The 24407-nt window shown below is 42.7% G+C and overlaps 1 protein-coding gene across 1 annotated transcript in view; it reads right to left on the reverse strand.

Annotated features, from left to right (window-relative positions):
* The window catches only part of DENND1A (DENN domain containing 1A), a 536242-nt gene that overhangs the window by 470115 nt on the left and 41720 nt on the right, over positions 1-24407 (reverse strand). The window contains exon 2 of the mRNA XM_049774129.1: positions 14122-14192. Coding sequence (XP_049630086.1) covers positions 14122-14192 — 71 coding nt within the window. The remainder of the gene's footprint in view (positions 1-14121; positions 14193-24407) is intronic.

Below are 24407 nucleotides of genomic sequence, written 5' to 3' on the forward strand. Positions count from 1 at the left end.
AGTGTCCCATATGGTCCCCCGTGCCTGCCAGGAGCTATTTCTGAGCAGACAGCCAGGAGTAATCCCTGAGCACCATCGGGTGTGGCCCAAAAACCAAAAAAAAAAAAAAAAAAAAGAACCAAGATGAGGATTATGCACACTGCTATTCATTGCAGCTCTCAGTACAATAGCTAAGAGTTAAAAATCAACCTAGATGTTCAACAATTGAGGAGTAGATTACAAAGATGTGGTACATATATACAAAGGAATGCTATGTAGCTGTAAAAGAATGATGCAGGGGCCTGAGAGATAGCATGGAGGTAGGATGTTTGCCTTGCATGCAGAAGGACGATGATTCGAATCCTGGGATCCCATATGGTCCCCTGAGCCTGCCAAGAGTGATTTCTGAGCATAGAACCAGGAGTAACCCCTGAGCACAACCCAAACAAAAAAAAACAAACAAAAAAAAAATGATGCAACCATGCAATTTGCTACAACATGGAAGGAATTGGAAGATATTATGTTAAATGAAGGAAGCCAAAAGAAGAAGAATACATACAAAATGATATAACTTATCTGTGGTATTAGGAATAACTGCATGAAGAAATGCAATGGTTTAAATAAAACTTATCTAGAACATTCTTGGCCCCAGAGTGTAGCAAGAAGGAAAGAAACTGAGTGGAGGAGAAACACAAATATGAAAGAATTGGAATCAGAGGTCAAGAGGTCTCAGTTGCATCAGTGGGGTTAAGAAAGGACAAAACAGACTCAACAACAATGAAATCATGAGACTTAAAATGGGTCTGGTATGCTGGCAGGCTGGGGAGCAGGGGTGGTGGTATGAGATGAACTCTAAGAACATTGATGGGGGTAGAGTGGGCACTAGTAGTGGAATTGGCCCTGAAACATTGTATATCTGAAACCCCAGCTATGAATAACTTTATAAATCACAAAGGTTTTAATAAAAAATTTTTAAAAAGCTGATGATTAAAAAACAAGAACCAAGATAGAGGACTGGCACTAACTTCAATATCTACTAAACATTACAGTAGCCAACAAAAAAATTATAAATAAAAGAGTAAACTGAGGATTCAAATAATCAACAGACTAACCAGAAAGACTCATAGTCAACAATCTTTGACAAGGAAAAAAGGCAGTGAAATGGAACAAAGACAGTCTTCTCAATCTATGTTAGAACTGGACATCCTCATGTAAATACTAGATTTAAACAAAGTTCTTCCTACTCCTTTCACAAAAACAAATTCAAAATGGGTCATAGACCAAAATGTAAATCACAAAACTCTAAAATTCTTAGATGACAACATAAGAGAAAACCTAGATACTCTTAATTATAGGGATGTTGTTTTGTTGGGGTCCCCCCTCCTCGGGTTACTCCTGGTTCTGCAATCACTTCTGGCATTGCTTGAGGGTCCATATAGATAGAAACCAAATAGAACTCATGCAAGGCAAGCACGCTTCCCACTGTACTATTGCTCCAGCCCCGTATGATGGTTCTTTTTCGGTATATCACAGGCCTGAACCATGAAAGAAATCATCAGTAAACTGAACTATATTAATACTAAAAACTAATGCTCTGGGTTGGAGTGATAGCACAGAGGTAGGGCGTTTGTGTTGCATGATGCCAATCCAGGACAAATCCGGGTTCAATCTCGAGCATCCCATATGGCCCCCTGAGCCTGCCAGGAGCGATTTCTTAGCTCAGAACCAGGAGTAAACCCTGAACACCGAAAGGTGTGGCCCCAAAAACAAAAACCTAATTGCTAAAGGCAATGTCAAGAGAATTGAAGGAAAAGCCAAAGACTAAGAGGAAATATTTGCAAAAGGCACATTTGTGATTTATAAAGTTATTCATAGCCGGGGTTTCAGATATACAATGTTTCAGGGCCAATATATATATATAAATATGTTATTTATTACTTATTTTGGTTTTTGGATTTTAGGGTCACAGTTGGCAATGCTTGTGATTCTGAACTCAGGAATTATTTCTGGAGGTGCTCAGGGAACCTTATGGGATGCTGGGGGTTGAACCAGCTCAGTCACTTGCAAGGCAAGCACCTTGCCCACTATTCTATCTCTCCAATTCCTAATAAAGCTCTTACAAACTTATCAAGAAAACAATAAATCTACTTTAAAATAGGTCATAAGACTTACTTATGGTTGACCCAGGTTTAATTCCTGGCACCCCAGGATTAAGCCCTGATCACTGCTGAATATAAATACACCCCCCAAAAAAGGGGGCCAAAGACTTTGACACCTCTCCAAAGAAAATACATGGATACTACTACAAAATATATGAACACAGACACTCCACATCATATGTTATCACAGAGATATAAAAGATATAAAATGGCAGTTCACATTAATTCTGATTTTGGCTACTGTAATCAGCGTGATGCCACTGCACAGGAACTCTCCTTCACTAGTGGGAACACAAAATGTAAAGTCTAGCCACTCTGAGAAACAGTTGAAAGGCTCTTACAAAAATTAATCACATACTTGAGGTAGAGTACTTGCCTAAATATGTGAGGCTCTGGGTTTGATTCAAAGCACTACATGGGGTTCCCAAGCACTATAGGGAGTAATGCCCCTGAATTGAGCCAGCAGTAGCCCATGCCTGAGCACCACCAGGGTTAGTGGAATCAAGATTGGTGTTTTTTAGGGGGAAAAAAAAACAGAAGACAGGGCTAGAGCAGATAGTATAGAAGGTAGGGCATTTGTTTTGCTTTGTTCTTTGGCATCCCATATGGTCCCGAGTACCTCCAGGAATAGTTTCTGAGTGCAGTGACACAGTGGGAACTTTCCCCCAGAACCCACCACTAACAAGGATCTTACCCTACAGGGGTCTCAAACTCGCAGCCCGTGGGCCATTTGCAGCCCTCCGTACAACATTTTGTGGCCCTGCCCTAGAGGAATCTTTTTTTGTTTTGTTTTGTTTTAGTTGTTTGGGTCACACCCCCCAATGTTCAAGGCTTACTACTGACTTTGCACTCAAGGATCACCCCGACTTTGCCTCTTGTGGCCCGCAGGTAAATTGAGTTTGAGAACCCTGCTTTAGTAGATCAGTGAATGCCTGTCCCCCTATGGAGTCAAAAGCCTAACACTGTGAACTCCAGATTTAGCAAAAAGAACCAGTCATGAATAATAATTTTTTTGTTGTTGTTGTTTTTGTTTTTGTTTTTGGGCCACACTCGGGGGTGCTCAGGGGTTACTCCTGGCTGTCTGCTCAGAAATAGCTCCTGGCAGGCACGGGGGACGATGTGGGACACCGGGATTCGAACCAACCACCTTATGTCCTGGATCGGCTGCTTGCAAGGCAATAAGTTTAAAAAAAAAATTGTGAGACTGGCACGTATGCACTGCCTGAGCCCATGTTGCCAGAGCACATGAAATGTGGATGTTCACACTTTCCTACCTTCATGCTGGGTTGTAAACAAAAGCTCTCTCCACTTTTGGAGAATCTCTCTCAATCTCTCTCTCTCTCTCTCTCTCTCTCTCTCTCTCTCTCTCTCTCTCTCTCTCTCTCTCTCTCTCAATCTCTCTCTCTCTCTCTCTCTCTCTCTCTCTCTCTCTCTCTCTCTCTCTCCTCCCCCCCCCATAATTCTTTCCTCCTCAATTCCTCCAAATAAAACCCATTTTTATTTTAAAACTAACTGTGAGAACTTCCAGGAACCTTTAAGACATTGAAAACTCCAAATACTCAAACTTTTTCTTTTAAATGACTTTTCCTCTCTTACTTTTTAAGACTACCAATTCAAAGTCATTCTAGACAGCCCATTTTGAGCATCATCATAGCATAATGAAAAGCACAAGTTTTAAGCAAGGACCTAATCATGAAGGGAAAATTCAAAATGTGATCTCAGTAACTTGAGAGGCATTTGGGGGGCTTCAAAGATACAATATTTTACTTCAGATATGTCTATGCATTTCCACTTGTTCTTTACACTGTGCACACATATATGTAATTTGTGCCATGAATTTCACAAACTTCTCTAAAGAACAGGCAGAGTATAGTTTAGATGACAACTCTATCATCTGAACAAGTCCCTTCCTATCTAAGCTTTGATCATTTAATACCTAGAAAGGGCCCAATAAACATCAATTACAGTTCTAATTGTTAGAATGCAAAGACAGGAGAAAAACATAAGTTTTGCCCTCATAAAATCTTTTTCTTATCTAAAGTTGAAACAATATGTATTACTTAGATGGACAAAATCTTTTAATGAACCATTTAATGAACGTTTAATGAACCATTATTCTAACAATCCTGACAAAAGGCGTGAGTCACATTACAATTCTTAAAATTATCCTTGCTTTTTAAAAATCAATATTTAAAATTACAGTGAGGGGAGGGAGCAGAGTGATACCTCAGAGAACTGGAGCACATGCTTTGCATACAGAAGCCCTGAATTTGGCACCACAGGCTCCTCAAAGTACATCAGGAGCACTGAATGAAAGCAGCCCTCAAACAATGCCAGCTAGGACCCAAAACCAAACAAAAACATAGAAAAGCAAATACCTAGAGAGTCTAATGAGATGAGTAGCTCTTGGGTTAGGGCATATACATGCTTCACATATGCAAGACCCTGCCCCAGTCTACTCCCAGGCACAGAATAATGTTCCATTTTACCCAGCACTAGCCAGTTGTTCGATACAAACTGCTGAATGTGACTTAAGGGCCCAAACCAGTAGGCCTCGAATTGCCACTGGGCTCATTGGGAGGAGGAGACTAAAAGGGAAAAGAGAAAAAGTAAGGAGTGGAGGAGAAGAAAGAGGAGGAGGAGGAAGAGAAGAAAAAAGTGCTCTCTTTTTTTTTTTTTTTTTTTTTTGTGGTTTTTGGGTCACACCCGGCAGTGCTCGAACTGATGACCTTCTGCATGAAAGGCAAACGCCTTACCTCCATGCTATCTCTCCGGCCCCAAAAAGTGCTCTCCTATGCCTCTATTCCACTAAAACGTCAGTGCTTAAAGATTTCATGTCTTTGGTGAGTGATCATCTATCCCTAGACTATCCCAAGTCAATGGCCATGAAGTCACTATCACGGGAAAATTCAGGGGATGCAAACTAAGCTAAAGCGATTGTGCTGAATAAAGCCAGGAGTAACCTCTGAGGACCACCAGGATGGCCCCAAAACAAACAAACAAACAAACAAACAAAAAAAGACAAGAAGCTGTAATCTTAAACTAATGTCTCTAAGCTAAAATCATCAAAATTAAAACACCTCACAAAAGAGCTTTTGTTCCTCTCCTTTCCACTTCCAAAGGGACAGACAAAAGAAGTTGATCTCTTGGGAGCCAGAGAGATAGCATGGAGGTAAGGTGTTTGCCTCGCATGCAGAAGGATGGTGCTTCGAATCCCCGCATCCCATCTGGTCCCCCAAGCCTGCCAGGAGAGATGTCTGAGCGTAAAGCCAGGAGTGATCCCTGAAGGCTGATGGGTGTGACCCAAAAACCAAAAACAAAAAAAAAAGTTGTTCTTTTGAAGTTAATATTTCAAAAATCTCTAAGGTGCCTCACCAGGCTGGACACATGCTTTGCATATTGGGAGGCTCAGGGCTAGTCACTGGCATCACTTGGTGCCCTGAGTATTACTAAAAGTGATTTCCTGATCTTAAGAGGCGGAAATGGCCCTCAGCACTGCTGAGTGTGTCCCAAAACAAATCAACAAATCAAATCTTTGAAAACGTTGCAGATCCTCTGTGACCACAGATTCCCACAGCTGAAATACTGAGAGACCTACAGAATGAAAACCAAAGTACTAAGTGGTTGAGATGGATTTGCTCAGGCAAGGAAAGAGACAAGCAAGCGATTGGTCAGAAATCTTTTTAAAGTCATGATGTTTTGCTTTGTTTGGGGGCCACACCAAGCACTGACAGGGCTTACTCCTAGCTATGAGCTCAGGGGTCACTCCTGACACTCTTGGGAATCAGAGAGGGTGCCAGGGATTGAACCCAGGTCTGCCACATGCAGCCTCTATAGTCATGATTTTTTTTAAAGATTATTGCTTAATACAGAGGCAGCTGAAAAACTGGGCTAACAAAGCAGTGTCTTGAGCATGCTTTTTTTTTTTTTTTTTTTTTTTTGGATTTTTGGGTCACACCTGGCAGCGCTCATGCTCATGGGTTATTCCTGGCTCTATGCTTAGAAATCACTCCTGGCAGGCTCAGGGGACTATATGGGATGCCGGGATTTGAACCACCAACCTTCTGATTGCAAGGCAAATGCCTTACCGCTATGTTATCTCTCCGGCCCCTTGAGCATGCTTTTTTTCAGGGAGTTCTCACACCAGTATATTTCTGCTTCTCAGAAAGTAGCAGAGCACAGAGCATTAGAAAGGCCTAAGGAGCTGACCGGGAGGAAGTGAGTTCAACTGAACTGCACAGTTCAGTTGGAGAACCCAATTCTGCCGCTCTCCTGGTGCTCAGGGCTGTCAATTGCAATCAGACATTTGCCGCTGAAATGCATTCCAGCGCTCCAGGATGGCCGGGAAACTCAGGTCACGGGACCAGGCAAGAGCAGGCCCTTGCAAGAGCATCCGAGCTGAGATGCAGTCAGACAGGCTGAGCTCAGGAAGCACACAGGCCTGGGAAGACTAGTGGCTTCCTGGCGTGCCCTGGTAAAGGTGCGTTCTTGAATAATCAAGTAAATAGAACCTAAAAAGTAGAATGGTGGGGGACGAGAGGTGGGAAATAATGAGAACAAAGTGGATCCATACAAAACGACAACTTTGTCATAAACATTAAAAACTATATAATTAAATACGAAGCATTAACTGGCACTGTTTATCACAACAGAACAACTCCAGAAACTAACTAAAAAGTCAAATAAGTAAAGATACAGAAGTATTATGTAACAATTCACAGCAATTAGAATGATCTTTATAATGTCATCTTAATTTCAAAAAAAGTTTTTAGAACCTTATTTTGAAGGGGAAATCTTATTTTTGCAGGAGAGCAGGAAAAGTACACACAGCTAGATATTTTACTTATACATACACAAAGGATGACTTCAAGAACCTAAGTATAGAAAAATATTGAGGATAGTTATTACTGTGTAATATTTTCTTAAAATTTTTAAAAAAAATGTTTAATACTCAAAAATTCTCAATAAACTACTGAGAAAAACTTAAAGACAAATAGAAAAAAAAAAAAAAACCACCAGGATCATTTGCCAATTTGTAGTCAAATAACTTGAAAATGATTTTAGTTACAATGAGAACATACCAAACAACGGTATAAGAAAAATTGCAAGAATGAAAACTCCCACAGAAGTTTATAGAACAAAATGTAGAGTAAATCCTCCAATTAAAGACCCATAAAGTAGTTTCAGTGCTTCCAACCCACCTTCTCGCAGCAGGGAATTAATCCCTCTGGGGGATGCAAACAAACTTCAAAGAGAAGATTATGCCCAGACACTAGTACTGTAGTAGAAGGTTTCTACCTAAGTTTGCTCGGATACTTTGACAGAGATCAGAGATGCAGAACCAAGGAACAAAGACCAAATTGTTCCGTAATCACTAAAACTGGCAAAAAAAAAATTAATAATAATAATAATAATCTGTTACATAACATGAGGAAAAATTTAATAACAGTTACTAAAGACAAATAAGGTCATAGAAGTAGACAAAAATTATATAAGAATCAAATAAGTGCAACTTGTGCTGGTCATAACAACTAAGAAATCAGAAATCCCCAAAGAGTGCCAGTGTTCATTCAATTCGTGTCCTGCATTGTCTGTGCAGCCTTTGGAAGGTGTCCACTCGGAGTCACGGGTTTGGAAGAAATGTCTAAGTAGAAACGACAGATCACATGTCCCTTCCACGGATCTCAGGGGAATGCTCCCCAGAGCATGGAATGAACACATGCAATTTTCAATACACGTCTTCACAGTACAGGCAGCAAAAGCAACCAATCAACAAGCAACAGAGGAACAAAGACAAGTCTTCTTTCAAAAGCTTCTAACCTTTCTCAGGACGGTCTTCTCCACATTGCTGGGCAATGTTTAGGTATAATTTAGAAGTCCTTGCTTATTTTATTAAAATAGTTTAGTTAGAGGAGTAGAATATTTGTTAATTTAGCTTTACTGAGTTTTCTTTTATGTGTCACAGATGAGGTATCAAGTTTGAAGCTCACCTGCTACAGATGTTAAGCATTTCAGAGAAAACTAAAATCCGTGCTATACTGAAGACATATGTAAAAGGCAAATATATAAGTTCCTTTTTGTTTGTGTTTTTTTAGGGAGAGGGCACACACCAAGCGGTCCTTAAGGCTTACTCTGGCTCTGTAATCAGGGAGCACTACTAGTGGCGTGAGAGGGATCATATGGAAGGCCAGAAATATATCCTGAGTCAAATCATGCATGGCAAGAACCATACCTGTTATAATGGTTGCTTCAGCCCACTTGAGGAAAAGATCTTCACATTAATAGGGGTAGGAAAATATTAATAAATTGTGCTATATTAAAATCAAGGGACTAGAGTACAGCAAGTAGAGCACGTACCTTGCATGTGGCCAAACCAGGTTAGATCCCTAGCACCCCAAGCCTGCCAGGAGTGACTAGCACAGAGCCAGGAGTAACCAGGAAGTGTAGTACCAAAACAAAAATCCCCTTGGGGCCGGACGGTGGCGCTAAAGGTAAGGTGCCTGCCTTGCCTGCGCTAGCCTTGGACGGACCACGTTCGATCCCCCGGTGTCCCATATGGTCCCCCAAGCCAGGAGCAACTTCTGAGCACATAGCCAGGAGTAACCCCTGAGCATTACCGGGTGTGGCCCAAAAATCAAAAAAAAAAAAAAAATTCCCAGCAACCCAAAGAGTCCCCTGGGGCCTGCCAGGAGTGATTTCTGAGCGTAGAGCCAGGAGGAACCCCTGAGTGCTGCAGGGTGTAACCCAAAAACAAAAACAAAAAAATAAATATACAACCTCATTAATCATCATGAAAATGCAAATAAAAGGGGCCGGAGAGATGGCATGGAGGTAAGGCGTTTGCCTTTCATGCAGAAGGTCATTGGTTCGAATCCCGGTATTCCATACGGTCCCCCGAGCCTGCCAGGAGCGAGTTCTAGCGTGGAGCCAAGAGGAACCCCTGAGCATTGCCGGGTATGACCCAAAAACCAAAAAAAAAAAAAAAAGAAAAGAAAGAAAAATGCAAACAAAAGCAATGAAAAGATCATACTGCAGAAATATTTACCACAAATACTGGAATAAATGTATACTTTGGCAAAGATCAATATAATGGTGCCAAAGAGTGAAGACATTGGGGCTAGAGAGAAAACTCAACAAGCTGAAGCATATGCTTTTCGTATGGGAGGCCCGACTTCCATCCCCAGCACTATCCCCAGAACTACCAAATATGACCCTCAAGCACAGAGTCAGGAATAAACCTGAGTTTATTGAGTGCTGCCTGGTATGCCATCACTCAAAAAACAAACAAACAAAAAACAGAAGAACAGAAAAGGAATAGACACTGCCAAGAAAGAAAAACTACTAAACAATAAAGAGGTAGAGTAACAATGTTAACTTTGACAAACAGTTCAGCAAGACCCAGTAAGCAAATTTGGCATCTACCCCATAAAAATCATGCGCATGTGGATTCATAAGTACATACGAAAAAGCTCATAACAGCATTCCTTGTATCAGTCAAAAAACTGCAAACATCTTTAAACATCTTCAGCAGCAGAAGTGAATTCTGTAATTTCTGTAATGTAAGCCCAGAGTATGACACAGTAAAGTAAAAACTATGCATGACAAGAAGGGCCCTTACTATCTTCAGTCAAAAAAAAAAGTGAGATATGATACACAGAATTGTCCTATTTCTAAAATTCATAGAAATAGGCACTGTTGGGGCCATAGTAATAGCACAGCAGGTAGGCCGTTTGCTTTGCAAGCAGCTGACCCGGGTTCCATTTCAGATGGTCCACTGAGCCATTGGTCCAAGAGCAATTTCTGAGTGCAGAAGTGACTCTGAGCACCACTGGGTGTGGCCCAAAAACAAAACAAAATACAAAATAAGAAGAAATAGGCACTTTTATTTTTTCAAGAAGGCATATTAACAGGGTAACACTGTAAGGAAAAATAAGAAAACATGATTTTCATGAAAGTCAGGAGAGTAGTTAGCTTTGGAAAAAGGAAGAAGGACCATTGAGTGTGGTTAAATTCACTTCGACCAGGCAAGAGTACAAACAGACAAACACTAAGTTGTCTGGGTTTTGTTTGTTTGTTTTTGGGGTGTTTTTTGGGTCACACCCGGTGGCGCTCAGAGGTTATTTCTTGCTCTGTGCTCAGAAAACCCTCCTGGCAGGCACAGGGGACCCTATGGGATCCCAGGATTCGAATCACCATCCATCCTGGTTCAGCTGTGTGCAAGGCAAACCCTACCGATGTGCTAACTCTCTGGCCCCAAGTATTTTAAAGATAGTAGGGTGCATATAGTAGGAGCATAAAGACTCCTAGACAAGTATGTTCTCACCTTTTATCTGACAAAAAAGCCACTGACAACGGCCTGGAAGACAAAATACACTTGAAAAATTTGGGGAGATCTGATTCCATTAAGAGACCTACAGGAATGTGACAGAGAGGAAGAGTTGACGGAGGCAACCTGCCCAGCACCACCTGCTCCATCACACACAGCAGGAGCCCTCACATACAGCCTGTCATGTCCTCCAGAGTCAAGTAACACCCAAGCCCTTCTACACACAGCCCTGAAGCTAGGAGAACCTAGGAGAGCTTGTTGCCTACATAAGGAGCCAAGTCCCTCCACAGGGGGATGAATTTAGGAAAGACTCCACTCTGGAAATAGGCTCAGGTCTGTATAGGACCCAGAGCACTCAGAGCATGGTCAGAAGGGCAGGGCTCAGGCTCTGGGAGTGGGAATGTGCCTGTGCACAGCTCCTCCCGTGGACAGTCCTGTCCTAAAAGGGTCAGAGCAGCAGCAGCTCCATCTAGGGCAAAGGGCAGGGCAGGGAACCCTTCTGCCAAGATTAGGATTTCCACAAAACCACACAATACTATTTCACATGAAGGGCAGTAAAACAGGAATGCATTTAATAATCCTCTGTTAAAAACACAGTTATTTAGATTTTATTTCCTTAAATTTTTCAGAATTCTCCTTACTCTTACTAAATTTTACATTTATAGGGCTCATCTATTTCTTGTAAATTTTTTTCTTTTGTTTTGTTTTTTAGCCACATCCGGTGATGCTCAGGGTTACTCCTGGCTATGCGCTCAGAAATCACTCCTAGCTTACGGGACCATATGAGACACCAGGGGATCGAACCACAGTCCATCCTAGGCTAGTGCATGCAAGGCGGACGCCTTTAAGCCCTGCACCGCCACTCCGCCCTATTTCATGTAAATTTTAAAATGTATTATGCAGAGCTAAAGAAAAAAAAAGAAAGAAAAGGAAGGAAGGAAGGAAGGGAAGGAGGGAGGGAGGGAGGGACGGAGGGAAGGAAGGAAGGAGGGAAGGAAGGAAAGAGGGAGGAAGGGAGGGAGGGAGGGAGGGAGGGAGGGAGGGAGGGAGGGAAGGAAGGAAGGAAGGAAGGAAGGAAGGAAGGAAGGAAGGAAGGAAGGAAGGAAGGAAGGAAGGAAGGAAGGAAGGAAGGAAGGAAGGAAGGAAGGAAGGAAGGAAGGAAGGAAGAAGAGGAAGAAAGAAGAGGAAGGAAAAGAAAAGAGAAGAAAAGAAAAAAGAAAAACAAACTTCTCCCCATATGTCATGAGGCCAGCCTCAGATGTCTGCTCGGAGACATGAGGATGCATCGTCACACTGGCCACTCCTGCCAACAATTCTGAATCTGATCAGCAGACATATCAGATCTGACTCCAAGAGCTTCCTATAAAAAAAAATCAAGACCAAAGTCCTTCCCAAAGGATGTAAAGGAAAGCTGAATTCAATTCCAGATCAGAGGAAACCAAACGGATGTAAAAACTAAAAAGACTGCAGCACGCTAAACTGGACTCCTTAGCAGTCTGAAAAAGACACAACAGAACAATGATTCAGTGTGGCCATTGCTGTTCTGAGAAAGTTACATTTCCTTGTTTTAATACCCGGAGTAGAGTTATAAGACATTACTCTTAAAGAGTAAAGTAAAGGGGGGCCCGCGAGGTGGCACTAGAGGTAAGGTGTCTGCCTTGCAAGCACTAGCCAAGGAAGGACTGCAGTTCAATCCCCCAGCGTCCCATATGGTCCCCCAAGACAGGGGCAATTTCTGAGCGCTTAGCCAAGAGTAACCCCTGACATCAAACGGGTGTGGCCCGAAAAAACAAAAAAAAAAGAGTAAAGGGGCCAGAGTAATAACACAGTGGTAGGGCGTTTGCGTTGCATGCAGCAACCCAGAACGGATGGTGGTTCGAATCCTGGCATCCCAAAAAGAGTAATGCATTTACTCTTTTTGTTCGAGGGTTTTGTTTTTTTTTTTTTTGCAGGGGGGGGTCATCCAGCAGCACTCAGGGATCACTCCTGGAGCCGGAGAGATAGCATGGAGGTAAGGCATTTGCCTTGCATGCAGGTCGGTGATTCAAATCCTGACATCCCATATGGTCCCCCAAGCTTGCCAGGGGCTATTTCTGAGCAGACAGCCAGGAGTAACCCCTGAGCGCCGCCTGGTGTAGCCCCCCCAAAAAAATTTAATTTTGTATCTTGGCCACACCAAGCAGCACTCAGAGATTACTCTGGAATCTGAGCTCAGAAATCACTCCTCGCAGGTTTGGGTGACCATATGGGACGCCAAGGATCAAACTCAGGTCAGCTGCATGCAAGGCAAATACCCTACCCCCTGTGCTACTGCTCTGACCCTAAAGTCTTTACTTTTAAGAGAAATGTCCTAAAGTATTTAGGGTGAAGGGTCACAAAACTAAAACAAGTTCTCAAAGGGTTTAGTAAAAATAATGCTTATTAGTGATAATAAATTAATATGCTTATTAGTGATAAGTGATAAAGCAAACATGACAAAATAGTAACTGGTGAATCTAAAAAAAGGGATATTTTTTGTATTTTTATCGTTTATTTTCAAACTTTAAAAAAAGTAAGGAAAAGATTAAACAAGATAGGAATTGCCTATTGGGAGAGGAAGCAGGTGTTTTGTTTTGTTTTTGTTTTTGTTTGTTTTTCGGTCACACCCAGCAGGGCTCAGGGGCCACTCCTAAATCTACACTCAGAAATCACTCCTGGCAGGCTCGGGGGACCATATGGGACTCCGGGATTCGAACCGATGACCTCCTGCATGTAAAGCAAAAGCCTTACCTTCAGGCTATCTCTCCAGCCCCAGAATCAGATGTTTGAGGCTAAAGGTAGGACCTAGATTCTTTCTGGGTTGGGAAAGACAGCACAGCAGGTAAGACTCTTGCCACCCTGCACTGGCTGACATGTATTTGATCTCTAGCACTGCCTAGAGTCACCCAAATCTGAGCAGTGTCTGAGCACTATATACTAGGGTTCAAAAACAGAACAAACAAAAAGCTTTCTTCCCAATCCTTCCATTTCACCAGGTTGTTTCAAATTTGGTTTATATACTTCCGCAACCACACCCCTCCAACATTTATCTTAACTGTGGTGAGAAATACTAGACCAATGTAAAAGAGAAATATTAGCATCTGTTAAAAAAAAAAAAAAAAAAGAAAGAAAAGTTTGTCCTTAGAATAAATTCCAGTCGCCATCAAGTGGTACCAAAATCACTGTCCCAATTAGTCCTAAAACCAAAACCAGAGAGGTGTTTCCTTCAACTGGTTTCCAACTTTCTTGCCCAGCAGACATAAAATTCACCGAATTAAATCCGAATGTCCCTCCAGCTCAGTAGCAGAGCTTTCTATTGTTTGGAACCTAATTCGAAGTCTCCTCATTAGCAAGGTGACAATATTTCATACTCAGTAGTGACATCTGTGAAAGACACAAAGCAAGACCCAGTGATTATAATGAGGAAAGCCATCCTTCAGGCCTGCGATGGTAGTGGCTCTTAATTCAGACCGTCACTGTGCTTATTAGCCATTCCCTCGCCTCCTAGGGAATGGGCCGAAATAAACTGGGAAGACACTTACACATACTTAGAGATAAATAACTCTTTAGACACAATAGTCACATGTTACTCTGGCTATCCTACAACATGCAAAATCAGTATTATCAAACATATGATACCTGAAAGTACGGCCCCTGTCCTGGGATAGGCCACTTCCACATACACTTCGAACGTGGTCTCTGGATTTTGCCTACAAACGAGAAAGATGATGGTTAATGACAAGGAATTGAACCAGTGTAGAGTCAAGTATGCGGGCTGTGGCATGGGGAGGATTTAAACCAGTAACACGACAAGTCAATGACTAGAATTTTGGACACATTACACCGTGTCTCTAAGCCTCGCCTTCCCAATCTATTAAATAAAAACACACAATTACTGTGAAATTTTGAGAAAATTTTGAGAACGGCCCAGGCACAATGTCTGGCTCATAACAGATCAGCCAGTCTTTAGGATTTCACAGTTGTCACGTTTCAGACATATGCAAATGGCGCTCTAAAGCCAGGGGTAAAATTTTGAAGAAAGGCAAATCAGACAACACTAGTAGAGAGCAGTCTTCTCGCTCACTTTGTGGAATAAATCATCCAGAAGACCAAGGCAGGTGTTAAAGACCCAAACAAGAGAAAAGCCTCTTATCTCCCCAGGCCACCATGAGGACAGGATGCTGATCTAAAAGCAAGAAAAAGGTTCCCGCACAGAGCGCTTCACCTGCATTGGCAATGGCAAGCGCATGAATGCCCGTTGTTATATTCTTTTACCTTTATATTTCATACGTTCACCAGGCAATTTAAAAAGATCGCCACACTAACAGAATGTTAACAGCTATTATTTCTCAGCTATGTTACTGTATTTCATTTCTTTCTCATTGGATCTCAAACTACAAATGAAAAATATTTCTGGAGTCTGTGAGAATCCTTAAGCAGGAGAAAATATCATATTTTCAAACATCTATAACAATTTTGTTTTAAACTTGATAACAGCCAGAGACTTTCTGAGTTGCCTAATCAGACCTAAGAGTTCATTTAATTTCAGCTAAAATGCAGATCTTGAATTTGCTTCGTAGGTTCTAACTTTTCAAAATAATGATCCACTTCATCGTCATTATAACCCTGTGAGGCAGGTGAACAGGCATTTCCCTCCCCATACAGGTAGGAACCTGAGACAAAGAGATTCCAACCACCTTCTCTGTGGCCCCCAGCTAGTTACAAATACAGAGAGAACAGAATTCTCACATTTCCTATGGCTCCGTTCTGTCTCATAAGATTCTTTTTTTTTTTTTTTTTTGGTTTTTGGTTTTTGGGCAACACCCAGCGGTGCTCAGGGGTCACTCCTGGCTGTCTGCTCAGAAACAGCTCCTGGCAGGCACGGGGGACCATATGGGACGCCGGGATTCGAACCAACCATCTTGGGTGCTGGATCAGCTGCTTGCAAGGCAAACACCACTGTGCTATCTCTCCCGGCCCCATCTCGTAAGATTCTAAGGTGAGCTACTCTCTCTCTGTCTCTGTCTCTCTCTCTCACCACATCTAAATTCTACATCATCTTACAATTTTAAGTGTTTCTTTTTTTTCCTTTTTAGTAATCCATAAAATAATGGTGTATCTTAAGAATCTTATCTTATTTAGACCAAATAAAATGTGATAGCATGCCCCCTTCTTCCTTAGGAGTTAAAATAAAATAAACGTATTTTGTCAGTGAAGAATCTAATAGGCTCTTTAAATAAGAAGCTGCAAAGAGTGGACTATTCTAAAATAAAAAGTAGTTAAATATGCGTCGTCAGACAAAATCAGAATATTTATCTTTAAAAAATAAATAAGAAAAAAATGAATAAAATAAAATAAGACACTGGAGAGAGAGAGTGCAGCAGGCAAGGTGCTTGCCTGCTTGCAGCTAACCTGCATTTAATACCCAGCTCGGGGCTGGAGAGATAGCCTGGAGGTAAGGCTTGCATGCAGAAGAATGGTGGTTCGAATCCCAGCATCCCATATGATTCCCCGAGCCTGCCAGGAGTGATTTCTGAGCTTAGAGCCAGGAGGAACCCCTGAGCGCTGCCAGGTGTGGCCCAAAAAGAAAAAAAAAAAAAATACCCAGCTCCACGCCAGGTCACTCAGAGGACTGCCAAGGGTCTCTTCCTGAGCTGAGTCAGAACTAGTGCCTGAGATTCACGAAGTGTGGCCCAAAACCCAGCCCAAAAAACTGTCTTTTTATCCTAAAATATGTCAGCAACCTGTGGACACCAAATTGTAGAAGATACCATACAGAAATATCCTCTTTCAAGTCAAATGATCTTAAAGCAAAGGGTTTGATAAAAGAAAAGAATGTTGGGCCGGAGAGAAAGCATGGAGGTAAGGTGTTTGCCTTGCATGCAGGACAGTGATTCAAGTCCTGGCATCCCATATGGTCCCCTGAGCCTGCCAGGAGCAATTTCTGAACATAGAGCCAGGAGGAACCCCTGAGCGCTGCCGGGTGTGACCCAAAAACCAAAAAGAAAAAAAAAGAAAAAAAAAGAAAGAAAAGAAAAGTATGTTCTAAGGTCAGCTGAAGAGCAACAGAAAGATTTCCTCAAAAACCTAAAAGGAAAAAAAAAAACTTCTTTAATCCTGTTTCGCAAGTGGATGGCTTTTATCCCAGAATTCCATTCCTCAGGATTAAGATCATGGCTTTCCAAATCTGTCCTGTGACCCTAAAACTCCATGGACGTTCTTCAGAGCACCTGCTCAGCTTGCACCCAAATTTCCATTGTTTCATTAATTTGAAACATAGAAATAATAAGCACAAACAGGCACAGGTATTTATTACATACTGGATTTTTAGACACCTTAAACTGCGCCACTAATTTAGAGTTTTGTACAGACCTGCGATCTTTGCATAGACAATGACCTAACCTTGTCTTCATTCATTTTTCTCTGCTGCTGCTTCACCTTTTCTCTCTTGAACATACTTCAGCCAGGCAGGCTTCTGAAGCCCCAACATCACTGGCCCCACCTTGTCATGATCACCAGTGACCTCAACATTGCCCTGATGTCCTTTCTCAGAGCCTCCCTTCACCTCTCCACAGCACTTGATGCAAGTGATGAATCTGCCTCCTTCAAATTTTCTTCTCTTATCTCCAAGACCCCAATGTCTCTGGGTTCACTGCCCACCCCCCTGGGCTGTAACTACTGGATCATTCTCATGTGAACTCTCCCATCTTCCAACTTGGTCCTGGGCCTCTTTCCCTACCTCCCTCATTATTCAGATGACTTCACAGGGTCTCAAGCTCTAAGCCATGCAAATACCAGCAAGCCCCAAAGTCTTGTCTCTGATCTTTCCTCTGACCCTAGATCAGTTTGAAGAGTTGTACCACCCACCCTGGAATGATTCATGGGGCAGTAGTGGCCTCCAGTGAAATTGAGGGCCCACTTTCTATTTGCTTAAATAAAATAGATATTTTTTCCCAATGGGGCACTAAGTAATTGTTTTCTAAAAAGGAGACAGTAAGGCAAATGATTTGGTTTGCTGTCCTAGATGACTAATGTGACATGTTATATATAACACACCAATAAATATACATAAGTTATTTTAAGGGCTAGGAAGCCAGTGCAGATGGAGCCATTTTCTATTCTTCTACAAATCAAAAAAATAAATTTAAAACTGTATTCTCTACATGGAAATGGCCAAGTGACTTTTAATGAATATTTTCATTAAGGCTATAAACTTCCAATCTCTAGGGCTAGCCTGAGACTACTTATTTTCTCATTAATCTGCAAAATGTTCACTTATGTTGACTACTTGAGGAAGAAACTAAAAATCCTATTTGTCAATCACTGTTAATTCAGTACCATAAAATAATGTTGAGAACACCATATTCAGGGCTGATTTTCCAATCCAGACCAGAGCACTGTATCATTTTTGTTTGAGTGGAGAGGGTCACAACAGATGGTGCTTGGGGGTATTTGTGGTGCTGACCATGGAACCCTAAACCCTGCATGGATAACCTTGCTCCAACCCACTGAGTGATCTCCCTGGCTTGGTACCACAGGCCATGGATATGTCCCGGTTATGCTATGACATTCCATGATAACTTGCTGTACTTCTGTGCACTCCATCATGATCTGGGGCCCCGCCACCAGCCCCCTCTCCTGCAGTCTTGCACTCTGAAAGCCAGTCCTACAGAACTACTCATAGCTCTCAGGATAAACCTAATCACATCACTGTCATACTTGCTCATGCTGCTTCTTTTATGCCAGGCATACTCATAAGCACAGCTAATCTTCAACAAGCCTAATAAGCAAGTAGTACTAGCACCCACAGTTCAGAAACAAGAGCACAGAAACTCAGAGGACAAAGCAGAATAGGCAAAAATCAGCAGATAGGGCACTTGACTTGCACACAGATGGCCTGGGTTCAATCCCCTGCATCCCTTATGGTACCCTGAGCCCGCCAGGAGTGATTCCTGAGTGCAAAGCCAGGAGTAACCCCTGAGCACTGCCAAATATGGCCCAAAAACAAACAAACAAATCAGCATGGACCTGTCAAAGACACCAAGCACCTGACCAGTCTAATTATGCAGCTGCCTTTCTTCCCAGCCCTGCTCAATTGACAAAGTCATTCTTCAGATCTCAAGCTCAGACTTTTCCTCCTCTCCGGAAAGCTGCCTCAGGCCCCAGGCTCAGAGCCAGGAATCTGGACAGGGTTCAGTGGCCTCCCTCTGGCCTCCAGGCTCAACAGTTCCCAGTGCCTTCTTGAAGGCCTGAGTAGTTACAATAATAATGACCTGGGGTTTTCGAAAGTCCTGGCCCAGACCACATCCCAAAATAACAATGTCTGTTGTTGTTGTTTGTTTTGGAAAATAAATCTGAATCTTTTGTTTTTATTTTTGGGCCACACCCACCAGCGTTCAGGGGTTACTCCTGGCTCTGCACTCAGAAATCACTCCTGGGGACCAGAGAGATAGCACAGTGATAGGGCATTTGTCTTGCATAAGGCCGATCCAGGAGGGATTTGATTCTGACCAATTTCTGAGCGCAGAGCCAGGAGTAACCCCTGAGCACCACTTAGTGTGGCCCAAAGACAAAAACAAAAATAAACAAGCAAAAACAGAAATCGCTCCTGGCAGGCTCAGGAATCCATATAGGGTGCCAGGAATCAAACCCGGGTCAGTCCCAGATTGGCCATAAGCAAGAAAACCACCCTACTGTTGTGCTACCACTGCAGCCCCACTAAATCTGAACCTCTGGGCAGCATTTTCATTTTGTTTTACTTTAAGGCCGTCTTAAAATACAGCCAAAAGGGAGCACTACCAGCGTATCTCTGGTTAAACAGCCGTCCTGCCCCCCTGATGACAGGCTGCTGACACCTGGTACAGCAAGTACTGAAAGGCATCTCCCTCCAAAGCCTGATACTTGGCTCCCCCACACACACAAACACACACCGTAATAACTTCTCTTTCCCTTAGAAGAGGGGATCTACTGACTCCTATGCTGCTTCCACCTGTTCCTCTGTCAAAACATCTTCCTTTGGAGTCAAAGGTAGCAATGTCACACTGCTGACAACCACTTCAACTCTTAAATACAGAAAAGTGATACACAAACAGCTAAAATGAGCTAGGAGGAAGGGAAATGTGCACAGGGCTTCCTTTAGGGAGCACGAAAGTAGAGGAAAAGGCAGGAGAGAGTTTCTATTGAATTGAATATCATCTCCCTGGAATACATGGCTCAGGGGTTGGCTCAAAGAGCAGGCTCAGTGCTCAGGGCCCTATTCCCTAAACAATTTAGTTCACTCAACTTGAAGTCATAAAACCCTTCTGGCAGCTTGAGGGCTTAATGGCTTCGGTGTTTGAGTTTTGTGATTTGTTGTTTGGTTTGGCTTTTTTGGAGCACCCTGCTATTATTATCAATCAAGCTGCGAGATCTTAGCTTTCGGTCAGGATTTACTTTTCTCCACTTATAATATAGCATGAGAGAAACACTGTCCCCTCGCTCAATGAGGTCATGCTCCCTCAAGCCTTGGTACCCAAGGCTCTACCTCATCCTTCCGGAGACCCCACATGCCCCCACTACCTGGAACAGAAAGTCAAACCAGCCCATTCCACGAGGAAAATTGCAGCTGGTTGCCAAAGACTGACGACAAGATGCAGTGGAGTGGTGACAAGCACACACCTGAGGTGGCTGAGGGCATTTCAAACTCTCACCCACTGAGCAGACTTACAGCTGATGCAATGGCAACAAGAAACTGTATGCACTGCAGAACATGCTAGCAAACAGCACCTAATAAACACTGAATCCTTCCTTCAGCTACACAAATAAACACAAAAGCAGTGCTGGTGATTCCAACAAGTCTCCATTTGTCTCCTCAGACTTCGAAACAAAAGCCGTGTTTTCAAGCTGAACACACTGTGTCAAAGGGCACTTTCTGACCTGGAACAAGTTAACACCTCCATAGGGGAATACAGCCGTTACTGAGGCATGACAGAAAATGATTAACTACGGTTTATAACTGTGCAAACAAGGCTTTTCAAGATTTTACACTTGACTTTTTATTTTTTGTTTGTTTGTTTTTTGGAGCCACACCCGTTTGACGCTCAGGGGTCACTCCTGGCTATGTGCTCAGAAATCACTCCTGGCTTGGGGGGACCATATGGGACGCCGGGGGATCGAACCGGGGGATCGAACCGAGGTCCATCCTACGCTAGCGCTTGCAAGGCAGACACCTTACCTCTAATGCCACCTTCTCGGCCCCGACTTTTTATTTCTAATAATACTCCTTATGGTCAAATTAATGAAGATATATAGACACAGCTAGGAGAGGATTTACAACTCTTTATAGTTCCACTTGTCCTAAAGAAAACTTCTATGCCACAAAGCACAAAAACAAGCACCCTAGAAGCTGAGCTGCACTCAAGCGCACAAACATGCACATCCCTCAGCAACGTGCAGTACTCCAGAGATTTCACATGTCTCACCTGAGCTAAGCAGCAGAGGAAAATCTAGACTCTACAACCAGATTAATCACATTTGCATGTGTCTTATCAATGTCATCCTATAACTTGTTTGCCCTTAGGAAATAGGAAACACTTCAAGCGTGGGTTTAGTAGCCTCCAACCACCTCCAGGCCCACTAGAAGCAGTTAGACCCCTGACAACTTTCAGGAGTTGTCATATATCCCCAATTATAAAAAATAAAAAAAAAAAACTTTTTAGGAGTTCCTCCCATGTCCCTAAGTCCTCTCCTGCACTTTCTTGAACTATGTACTCTCCAAATATGTAAGCAGAGGAAGGTACATATATGCCCATGTTGGAGATGGTCTGAGCATGGGGGCATCAAAGTCCAAACAATGGGAAGAAAATAGTTCTGACAAAGGGGTAGTCTATCAAGAGATGTCAACTCCTGCGTGAGGACAGAGGACATCCATGTAAGTAAGGGGTGGTCTGGCAATAAGAAACCGAATTTTATGGATGAGAATGGGGAGCAGACAGAGAGAAGGATCTCCACATGGGGAATGTCCATAGAGAAATTACCCAACACAGCAACAATGCCCAAGAATGAGGTGCATGGATACCTGGACAAGTATGCCATGACTGGCCGTGTGAGGTGGGCAAGAGTTGCCAACATCGTACAGAGTCAGGATAAGAAGCGCACCCACAGGGCAGTGGAGAAAAGAAACTCTGAGCAATTGGGACTGCCAGAACACAAGGTAAAAGAAGAGACCATCCAGAAGGCAAAAGGGTAAAGAGCAGCAAAGGGGAAACCTTTCTGATCATTGAACTTCAGCAGAAACCTCAGCTGAATTCTATGGAGAAAGGTGTAGACTGGACAAATCAGTACAAATTCGAAGTTTTCAGTAAACAGAGAAATCTGATGTCCTGGTGAAATGAGTTAAAACTTAGCCCAGAGCTAAGGTACCATCTACTCAGAGGGTCTGGTAACAGCAATATGCCAATAGCAATGGGCATATCTAGCATCCACAACTCAGCTATTATGTGCAGTTCCAAAGGGAACTAGACCTCCCTATGGAAACTGCCAATTCTAGGGCTAGGGCAGCAAGAATACAGGATGAACATGAAATATGATAGTGTGTCAAAAAGTAAAGAAGTATTCAGAGAATGGGGGTGGAAGGCAGACAAAGTTAGGGGTTCTGAATAGGTCACAGGAGATAGCATAAAAGGCTCCCCAACTTGGTTACATCAGGAGTAATTTGAGTATCAAAATCAATTATGATATTAACAGATTTTTTTTTTGGTTTTTGGGCCACACCCAGCGATGCTCAGGGGTTACTCCTGGCTGTCTGCTCAGAAATAGCTCCTGCAGGCACGGGGGAACCGCATGGGGACACCGGGATTTGAACCAACCACCTTAGGTCCTGGATCGGCTGCTTGCAAGGCAAACGCCGCTGTGCTAACTCTCCGGGCCCTATTAACAGATTATTAACTCAACAGATAAAAAGAAGAAATCATAAACCAACATTGAATAGTCAATACAGATAAGGGAACAAACTGACAAGTTAATGAGAAACGAAGCATCAAGACACCTTCAAAGTACTCCCACAAAATACTCATTGTGAGATATCATCGCACACCACAGAGACTGGCACATATCACAAAGAACAAGAACAACCAGTGCTGGTACAAATATGGGCAGAAAGGGACTCCCATTCACTGCTAGTGATCCAGCCTGTTTGGAAAACATCATGGACATTCCTCAAAAAAACTAGAAATTGAGCTTCCAGGTGACCCAGCAATTCCACTCCTAGGAATATACCCTAAGTGCCAAAAAAAAAAAAGTAGAAAAGCTCTCTGCCTCCCTGTGTTCATAGCACCACTATTCACAATAGCCAGAATCTGGAAACAACCCAAAAGCCTGAGAACATATGACTGGATAAAGAAATTGTGGTACATCTACACAATGAATGGGATACCATGCAGCTGTTAGGAGAAATTAAGTCATGAAATACGCTATGGAAATGGAGAGCATTAGGTTGATACAAATGAGTCAAAAGGAGAGAGATAGTCATAGAATGATCTCACTCATTTGTGGGATATAGGAAAAAAAGATAGTATGGAAATAATATCAAAGACAATAGCAATGGGGCCGGGGAGAGAGAGAGAGAGAGAGCATGGAGGTAAGGTGTTTGCCTTGCATGCAGAAGGTCAGTGGTTCAAATCCCAGCGTCCTATATGGTCTCCAAGCCTGCCAGGAGCGATTTCTGAGCGTAGAGCCAGGAGAAACCCCTGAGCACTGCCGGATGTGACCCACAAACAACAACAACAACAACAAAGAAAATAGCAATAAGGGCCAGGTAAATCAGTCTATGGTAGGAAGCCTCCTATAAACAGCAGGGGAGTGCAGTTAGGGAAGAAAATGGACCACTATGACAATGAGAGTTGGAAATATCACTTTGAACAAGAACTGGATGCTGAAAGAGATAAAGAAATAAGTACGGTACCCCTCACTAACAATGTTTAAACAATGTTTAAACACGAACAGTGTTTAAACGGAGGGGGGAATGAAGTGTGTGTGTGTTTGTGGGTGTGTGTGTGCGTGTGTGTGTGAGAGAGAGACAGAGAGAAACAGAGAGATAGACAGAGAGACGGAGAGACAGAGAGAAAAAGAAGAAAAGTATCTACCCCAAAGGCAGATAGGGTGAAGGGCAAGAGGGCAACTGGGAACATTGGTGGTGGAAAATGTACACTGGTGTGCTGTACATTGCATGATCAAAACTCAATCATAAATAACTTTTTTTATCTGTGGAAGATTACTGTATTATGAACAACCTTGTAGTCACGGTGTTTAAATAAAGTAATCAACAACAATAAAAATTTCCCTGAATTGTCTTTTAATAATACTTTTTGGTTTTTTTTGGTCACACCCAGCAGCGCTCAGGGGTTACTCCTGGCTCTATGCTCAGAAATCACTCCTGGCAGGCTTGGGGGACCATATGGGATGCTGGAATTAGAACCACCATCCTTCTGTATGCAAGGCAAACACCATACCTCCATGCTATCTCTCCGGCTCCAGCTCTTTTAATAATACTTTATCACAAGGGATCTCTTGGTGAGAATCCCAGACTGAGAATCAGAAAGCCTGAGTTCAAATTCCTTTTGGTACAACAGGAACAAGCCATTCAGCCTTTCACACACAAATTCCTCCAGTCAGAGGAAGCATCCACATACTCCACTCAGGTGGAACATAAACAACACAAAGGAGTCGGTAAACAATAGCAAAACTTTTCAGCTCTGAAAACTATGGTGACTGTGGCGGGTTGTCACAGCAACCTGGGAATCTGTACATAGACAGATGTATGATCATAAACCCACGACCCCACAGAACTTTAAACCAATAACAAATTTTAAAAAATTTAAAGTTGGGCCAGAGTAACAACACAGCAGAAGGACATTTGCTTGAAATGTGGCAAACCTGGGACAGACGCG

The sequence above is a fragment of the Suncus etruscus genome, chromosome 5 (assembly GCF_024139225.1).
Source record: "Suncus etruscus isolate mSunEtr1 chromosome 5, mSunEtr1.pri.cur, whole genome shotgun sequence".
Classification (NCBI taxonomy): Eukaryota; Metazoa; Chordata; class Mammalia; order Eulipotyphla; family Soricidae; genus Suncus; species Suncus etruscus.